This window comes from Nothoprocta perdicaria, unplaced genomic scaffold, assembly GCF_003342845.1.
Source record: "Nothoprocta perdicaria isolate Ctin4 unplaced genomic scaffold, notPer1 scaffold_400, whole genome shotgun sequence".
Lineage (NCBI taxonomy): Eukaryota > Metazoa > Chordata > Aves > Tinamiformes > Tinamidae > Nothoprocta > Nothoprocta perdicaria.
Window position 1 is genome coordinate 336872 of NW_020455645.1, and position 8261 is coordinate 345132.

The window sequence follows — 8261 nt, forward strand, 5'->3', positions numbered from 1 at the left end:
CCTCGCTCCCGCCTGGCTCGCACAGGACACCCCGCAGCTGGGACATGGGGGGCAGGGACCCCATGTGGGAGCCCCCCGGCACAGAGCTGGGAGYGGGACTGAGCTGCCCCCCACTTCACGCCGTCGTTTCGGGGGGGGCCGTGGCCAGGCTCGAGCTGCGGGTCTCAAGCGGGAGGTGCTCAGAGCCCTCCCAGGAACCACAACTTTCTTTTCACTTGTGCCAGGATTTATCCCACTATCCCAGCCTTTATCCCAGTCCTGYCGGCACATTCCCCCAGCAGCCCCCATCCACCCCCAGGCAAACRTTGTCCCTGCCCAAGAGCTGCTGCTGGGAAGAGCTGGGAAAGGCTGGGAAAGGCTGGGAAGGGCTGGGAAAGGGGCTATTTCGGTCGGGTGAGTGGGCGGCCGGCGGCGGCTCCGCAGCGGGGGCTGCTCTGATGCTCCATCTGCGGCACCAGCCCAGGCGGCAGCCAAGGCACCGGGGGACGGGGCTGTCCTCGAGACTGACCGTGGCACCCCAGGGTGGCCCCGAGTGTCCCCCAACCTCCCGCGTTCACACAGGGCACCCTCTGCGTCTCTGCTCCTGGGACCCGGGGGCAAGATGAGACAGGGAAGGTGCCCCAGGCCCTGGGAGGCTGGGGACTGTGGTGCCAGCGCACGGCAGGGACAGACCGGGCAGCCAGCMCAGAGGGTCCCTGGTGGCCCGTCACCACAGCTGTCCCTTTTCCCCGCTGTCCCGTGGATGTCCCCCCTCCAGGCCATGTCAGCCACCCCAGCAGCAGGTCCTTCCGTGTGCCGAGCCCCTCGGGCCCCGCCACGTCCCCGTCCCATTGACGTGGCCGCTGCTCTTCCCGCCGGAGCCGTCGTCCTTGAGCCCATCTGCTGTGCAGAGCATGGAGTGGCTGCGCCAGGCCGCGTGTCCCAGTGGGACATCGAGTGGGAGAGCGGGATGGGGATACACAGGGAGGAGGCTGCCCTCTTCCCACGCAGCGCTATCCCACCGGGAAGTGGCAGCTCCGGAACAGGAGCCGGGCTGATAAGGAGCCGGGCAGCTTCAGCGCGGGCGGCCGGAGCGTGCGCGGCCGCGCGTCCTCCCCATCGGCCTTTTCCTTTCCAGCCTCGGAAGTGGCGAGGGCAGGAAGCGGCTTCCAGCGGGGGCAGCGCGGGATGCGCTGCCAGGGAGCAGCGGGTGCAGGCGCTTCCTGCGGCCCCGGGAGCTGCCGCCTCCTCCGGGCGCGCAGCGACGTCCCCCCATTTCCACCCCTCGGGGGTCTCCCYGGAGGCGGCTCTGGCTGCACTTGGGTGCCCCAACCCGGGTCCTGTCCCGTGCGTGTGGGGGACGTCACCTTGGGCCCATCCCGGGGGCTCAGGGCACCCCTTCCGCAGGCTCCGGCTGCTGCATCCCCCTGCCAGGGCAGCGCCGCATGGGGATGAGTTTCTTYGCATAAGTGGCTGCGTTCCATGCCACGCATCTCTGAGTGTGCCCTGCTTAATATTTGATGCGACTCTTGATATTTCTTTAATATTTGATTTGCTCTAAGTGCTGCGCTGCCCCCACACCGGGAGCCTCGGAGCATCCGGCTGGCTGGAGGGACCGGATCGCTGCGGAGCCGGGAGGCGCCCGGGCAGACCCTGCGGGTGCGGACGCGGCGGCGGCGACTCCGGTGGCCGTGGGGACGCAGGGCCGGCTGGCGCCGTGACAAGGTGCGTGGCCGGCGCTTTCCCAGGCCGGAGCGGCTCCCGGCATCTCCAAGAAAAACAGCGAATTCCTCAGCGTGGTCGGCCGGGCGCTCCGGGCTCCCTGCGGGAAGGGGGGTGATTGGCACCCTGTCCGGGGGGGCTCTGGGGTTTCCAGGGGCTCCTGGGGCTGCCCGTGTCCCCTGGCTGGGTCCTACGCCCGAACCCAGAGCCGCTCGGGGGCACCCGGCAGCCTTGAGCCCGGCAGGCTCGGGGTGCAGCGGGAACGTGCGGGCCTGGCTCTGTCCCCTGCTGCCACCTTGGCCCCTGGCTCTGTCCCTGCTGTCACCTCAGCCCCTGGCTCAGCCCCTGGCTCTGTCCCCTGCCACTTCCCTGTCCCCCGGCTCTGTCCCCTGCCTGCTCCTCAGCCCGCTCAACATCCAGTCRCACCCTGGCGCGGGGGTGGCCGGGGGACACTGGGATCCTCAGGGGGACGCCCAGCGCCTCCGGGGGGCTCGAGCCGGGTTGGTGCCACAGCACCCGGCTGCTGCCCCGATGGCGCCTGGCGGCCCCTTCCCCACATTCCCGGTCCGCTCCCGGTCCGCTCGCGGCTGCTCCAGCACGCTCTGGACTCCGTCCTGGTGCATTCCCGGCGCCCTCCTTGCCCGCTTTCCTCTCATCCCAGCGCCCTCCCTGGGACGCTTCCCACTCACATCCCGCTCTCGTCTTGCTCCGCGCTCGCTCGAGCCCGGCCGTGGCGCCAGGCCGGGCTTTTGCAATCCCTGGCCCCATCCCAGCGCTGGGAGAAGCTCCGGGCGCTGACGAGCGCCAGGGCCGCTGGCCGCGCTGCACAGGGCCACCAAGGCGGTGGCCACCCGGCCCCGGGACATTGTCAGGAATGGCCTGGGGCCGGAGGCCGAGGGGAGCTGGAGGCACCAGCAGCTGCGGCTCTAACCCCCCACCGGGGCTTGGGGTTGTGCGGGGACGGGGACGCGGCCGGGGGCAACACCCTGGGGTTGTCCCGGGCAGTTGCGGTGGGACCTGTGCAGGGACACGGGGTGTCCTGGAGAAACAGGCGGGACTGGGGGAGCTGCTGTGGGTGCTGGGCCCCCCCGCCCCACAGGGTGTCCTGGTTGCACCCRCTGCAGAAGGGACAGCGGGCGCTGGCCTGTGTCCCCCAGCACTGCAGGGACGGGCACGCGCTGGAGAACGGGGTGCCAGGAGGGGCTGGGTGACGCCAGGCTGATGGGTCCCCCCCTGTCCCCACGGCGTCCCAAAGACGGCACTTCCTGCCTTTCCCGGGGGTCCCGGCGGTGCCAGGGCTGCCCCCCCCGGCACAGGCCGGGCTYGGAGCAGAGCTGCCCCCGGGCGCCTCTCGAGGCAGCGGCCAGGGCGGGATTAGGGCGGGATTAGGGCCTCGTGGCGGCGGCTCCGCGCCCGGGACGCTTAATCCCGGCCAGCTGCAGCCGTGGGCCGGGTACCGCGGGCGTGTCACCGGGAGAGCGCGGCACCACGCCGGGACAGAGCGCAGGGAGGGAGCAGGGGATGGGGACAGGGATGGAGATGGGGACGGAGACAGGGATGGAGGAAGGGATGGAGGAGGGAAGGGAGACAGGGACAGAGGGATGGAGACAGGGATGGAGGAGGGGATGGAGATGGGGATGGAGGAAGGGATGGAGAGAGGGATGGAGACAGGGATGGAAGAAGGGATGGAGGAAGGGATGGAAAAAGGGATGGAGACAGGGATGGAAGAAGGGATGGAGGAAGGGATGGAAAAAGGGATGGAGACAGGGATGTAAGAAGGGATGGAGGAAGGGATGGAAAAAGGGATGGAGACAGGGAGGGAGACCAGGATGGAGACAGGGATGGAGGAAGGGATGCCCCTCAGGGCAGGCTGGGGGGCCAGGACGTGTCCATGGGGGGCAGTGCTGACCCTGTCCCCTCTCCARCAGGCCCAGGGGGACACGTGCCAGGCAGCGGGGCCGTGGGCAGGACCCGCCATGGAGCGGAGCCCGGAGGGCGCCTGAAGGGGCTGCGGGGCCCGCCATGGGGCTGGGGGCCGCGGGGCCCCTCAACGGGAGCGGGGCGGCCGCCTGGGGCTCCTGCTTCGGCGCCTTCAACRGCAGCGCCGGCCTCAACGGGACGGGGCCCAGGGCCATCGCCTCGCCCTGGTTCTCCACGGCCTTCGGCCTCATCGGCCTCTGCTCCAACCTCTTYGCGCTGTGCGTGCTGCGGAGCTCCTCGCGCCAGCTCTCCAGCCGGGCGCGCTCCTCCTTCCTCGTCTTCCTCTGCGGCCTCGTGGTCACGGACTTCATGGGGCTGCTGGTGACGGCCTCCGTCATCATCCCCTACCACTTCACCAAGTTCGACTGGGCCGCCGTGGACGCCGGCTGCCACCTCTGCAACTTCCTCGGCTTCTCCATGGTGTTCTTCGGGCAGTGCCCGCTGCTGCTGGGGGCCACCATGGCCGGCGAGAGGTTCGTGGGCATCAACCGGCCCTTCTCGCGCTCCAGCAGCGTGTCGCGGCGCCGCGCGTGGGCCATCGTGGGCGCCGTGTGGGCCTTCTGCTGCCTGCTGGGGCTGCTGCCCGTGCTGGGGCTGGGCCGCTACACGCTCCAGTTCCCGGGCTCCTGGTGCTTCCTCACGCTGCTGCCCGAYGCGGGCGACGCCGCCTTCTGCCTGCTCTTCGCCCTGCTCGGCGTCGGCTCCGTGCTGCTCTCCTTCGCGTGCAACACGGTGAGCGTGGTGACGCTCTGCCGCGTGTGCCACGGCCGCGACGCGGCGCAGCGGCGCCGCGACAGCGAGGTGGAGATGATGGTGCAGCTCGTGGGCATCATGATCATCGCCACCATCTGCTGGATGCCGCTCCTGGTGAGGCCCCCCGCGCCGCCCCCAAGGGACACCCCAAYGCACCCGCTAAGATGTGGGGCGGGGAGGTTTGGGGACATCTAGGGGCACCCAACCCGACCCCAGCCTGGACACCAGGCTCCCATCTCCAGGGTGCCCCGGCCACGGTGCCCGCCGGGGCGCCGCTGACGCCCGTCCCCGCTGCCCACAGATCTTCATCATCCAGACGGTGCTGCAGCAGCTGCGGGCGCCCGCGCGGCCCGCGGCGCTGCCCGCCGAGACGCAGCAGCTGCTGCTCATCTACATCCGCATGGTCACCTGGAACCAGATCCTGGACCCCTGGGTGTACATCCTGTTCCGGCGGGCCGTGCTGCGGCGCGTGTACCCCAGCGTGCGCGCGCGCCCCTCCATCGTGTCCCTCTACCCCGCGCTCAACCCCGCGCTGCGCCGCAAGCTCACGCAGGAGTCGGTGCTGCAGTAGCGCCCGGAYGCCGGGGCCCCGCCGGGGTGGCTCCCGGGACAAGGCACGTGGGACGTGCCTGGGCGAAAGGGGAGTCCCTCCAGTGTGGGCAGAACTGGGTGTCGCTGCCCCCCGGGGGTGGCATCACCCCGGTGCCCGGGACTGCAGTGCCAAAGGGGGGGGGAATGGATGAACTAGGGGTGCACCCAGGGCTGTGCCCTTCGCTGTCCCCCACCTCGGGGGTGGTCAGGGGGATGGGGGGCATGGGGAGTGCCAGGCCCTGCTGGCACTGGGGGGGCCGGTGGGTGTCCCCGAGCTGCTCCCTGCTGCCCTCCGGGTGCTCCCCACAATAAAAAGCCGCTTGTGCTGCCGCCGTGTGCGCTCCTCTGTGGCGGGACGGCCGGGGGGCRCTGGCTTTATTGGGGTGACGCGCGGGGCCGGCCCGGTGCCAGCCAMGCGCGGGCGCGAGGAGCCCGCCCGGCGCCGCGGGGTCCCCGAGGACAAGGAGGGGACAGCAGCGCTGCGGAGTCCCCAAGGACAAGGAGGGGACGGCAGTACCGCGGCCGCCGCAGCTACTCGTGGTGCCCCACGGCCGCCCAGAGCTGCGCCACGAACTCCTCGGGGAAGGCGAAGTCGCCCAGCAGCGCGGCCAGCGCGGACGCCAGTGCGGCGGCGCTGCCCGCGCCCCTCGCCGTCTCCACCATGCTGGCGGCTGCGGGCAGAGCGGCGCTCAGTGGGCGCCCGTGCTTGGCGGGTGCCCACGGGCGCCCGCGGGCGCCCCCGTGCTCACCCAGCTCGCCGTCACGGATGCCCATGTAGCTCTCGAGCAGGTCGTCCACGCGGCGGGCGGCCACCTCCTCCGTGGCGCTCGGCTGCAGCAAGAGGCACCGTCGGCCCCGCGCGGCACCCAGGGCGCCGGGGGAGAACCCGGCCGGGCACCAGGCTCTGCCCGGGCACCCTCGGGAGACGCTCCGCACCCCGTGACGGGCACAGGGATGGGCCAGGGGGCTGCGTCTCCCCCCGCCCCAATACAGGGCCCTGGGGGGCGCGGGGCGGGCGGCRCCGGCTCCCTTACCCCCTCCTCAAAGGTCGCGGCGCCCGTCGCCCGCAGCCGCAGCGTCTCCTTCCCGCTGGCCACGCGGCCCTCGGCCTTGCCGCTCCGTGTCCTCTGCCCGATCATGTCTGCGCCCGGGACAGGGGCATGAGAGGGCAGCTTGGGTGCCCCCCACCCACCCCGCGGCACCCCCTGAGCCCAGGTCACAGCAAACGGGACCCAGAGCAGGGCCAAGGGACACGGGGACCGCATGTGCAAAGAGATGGGACACCAAAGAGGGTCGCTCAGGGGAAAGGCAGGGGCAAGGGGCACCCAGGGGTGCAGGATGGAGGCGCACAGAAGTGCAGCGATGGCACAGTGAGAGGTGGCAGGAAATGGGGTGACGGGGACACCCAGTCCTAGGGACCAGTTCACACTCGTTGCCAGGGGCACCCTCAGCACCAGGGTCCCAGCGCCCCAGCCCCAGGGTGAAAGCGGTGGCACCCAGGGGTGACACGGGACCAGGGTGACACAGGCCTGGGGTGACACGGGACCAGGGTGACACGGGGCCGGGGTGACACGGCTGCTCACCGAAGGCCTTTTTGGGCTGCACCAGGCGGAGCGTGAAGGGCTGCGCGCGGGGCAGCTCGCGCAGCATCCGCGCCACCTCGTAGTGGCGGCAGCCCACGATGGTTTGGTCGTTGATGGCCTCGATGCTGTCGCCCACGCACACCGTCTCGAGGCGGTTGATGATGCTGCCCTCCTTGATGCGCTGGGGACCGCGGGGACACGGGCACAGCGGGGAAGGGGGGTCACATAGGGTCTCATCTCCATGGGGAGGATGGACGGGCGCAGCCCTCGCCCTGTGCTGCACATGGGCACCCCCACGGTCCAGTTTGCGCTGGCATCACCCCAAGCTGGTCGGGCTGGGAGCTGCTGGTCGGGCACATCCAGAGCAGCTCCCACCCTCGGGGCTGGGGTTTTGGGATGAAAGGAGGTGGCAGAGGGGGGGACAGAGGGGACACGARTCCTCCCAGCCCTTCTGTCTCCCCACAGCCCCAAGAGGGTGTGAAGCCCCCAAAGCACAGCGAGCGCTTCCTCCTCCTCTTCCTCCTCCGCRCTGCAAGAAGGGCCCTTAAGGCTGGGAGAGCTGGGCCTGTCCAGCCTGGAGAAGAGGAGGCTGAGGAGGGACCTGAGCAGGGTCTGTAGATAYCTCCAGGGAGGCCGTGAGGAGGATGGGGYGGCCTCTTTGCAGTGGTGGCCACTGATAGGAGTGGAGGAAATGACCRCAAACTGAAGCACYAAAAATTCCACAGGAACTTAAGGACAAAAATCTCCTTAAGGAGAATTTAAGGAAAAGRGRAAAAGAGTCTCCTTCCCTGGARATCTTCCCAACCCGCCTGGACGCAGCCTGTGCCACGTGCTCTGGGTGCCCCTGCGTGTGCAGGGGGTTGGACCGAGTGACTCTAGAGGTCCCTTCAACCTTAAGGATTCTCCGAAGGGCCATGGTTGGGGTTAGGGTGCAAGGAGGCTGTGCAGCAGGATGGTGGGCGAGGGGCTGCCACCCGCCGCGGTGGCAGGGTGGGCTGTTGGTCCTCCCGTCCCCGGGGCCCTCACCTTGATGAAGGCGTAGCCAGCGCCGTTGTCCGTGATGGTGAGTCCCAGCGCGTCCTCCGTCTTGGTCACCTCCACCTCCTTGGTCTCGCCGCGCACGTGGGCGAAGATGAAGTCCTCGAGGCCGATCTGCCCCCCGAGCAGCTTCTGCATGTCCACTTTGTGCGTGTTGAGCGTGCAGAAGAGGATCTGCCGCGGGCAGCCCCGTCAGCGCTGGGGACCCTGCGCGATCCCCCTCGTGCAGCGCTCCCCAGCGCCCGTCCCCGCCGCCCYGGGCTGGCACCGCGGACAGCGGCGCTGCCGCACGGCGAGGGAAACTGAGGCAYGAGCGGCCCGGACGCTCTGCAGGGAGCGACAGCCCTCAGGGCGYGTTTGGGGACGCGCAGCAGGGCCAGGACACGGTGGGTGCCCCGGGGCGGCGCGGAGCGGGCCCCCCTCGCGGCAGCCCCTCACCTCGGTGGGCGAGATGCCGAAGACCTCGGCGATTTTGGCGTAGAGCTCGCGSACGTTGGTGAAGCCCTCGATGCGGCCGGTGGGGCTGCCGTGCGCCAGCTGCGTGTGGAAGACGAGGCGGGGCCGGGGCCGCGGCGGGCGCGCGGCCGCCTCGGGGGCGCCCGGCTCCTGCCCCCC

The 8261-nt window shown here is 70.4% G+C and overlaps 2 protein-coding genes across 2 annotated transcripts in view; one reads left to right on the plus strand and one right to left on the minus strand.

The window, feature by feature from the left end:
- Positions 1–3723: 3723 nt before the first annotated feature.
- On the plus strand, positions 3724–5146 carry TBXA2R (thromboxane A2 receptor). Its single transcript, XM_026045576.1, has 2 exons — positions 3724–4548; positions 4736–5146. The coding sequence occupies exons 1-2, from the start codon at positions 3724–3726 to the stop codon at positions 5003–5005; spliced, it is 1095 nt and encodes a 364-aa protein (XP_025901361.1). The 3' UTR covers positions 5006–5146.
- A 410-nt stretch (positions 5147–5556) lies between these two features.
- The window catches only part of GIPC3 (GIPC PDZ domain containing family member 3), a 3748-nt gene continuing 1043 nt past the window's right edge, over positions 5557–8261 (minus strand). Inside the window, exons 2-7 of the mRNA XM_026045578.1 lie at positions 8085–8252; positions 7635–7820; positions 6609–6789; positions 6060–6166; positions 5775–5856; positions 5557–5696 (exon numbers count right to left, since the gene is read on the minus strand). Coding sequence (XP_025901363.1) covers positions 5557–5696; positions 5775–5856; positions 6060–6166; positions 6609–6789; positions 7635–7820; positions 8085–8252 — 864 coding nt within the window. The remainder of the gene's footprint in view (positions 5697–5774; positions 5857–6059; positions 6167–6608; positions 6790–7634; positions 7821–8084; positions 8253–8261) is intronic.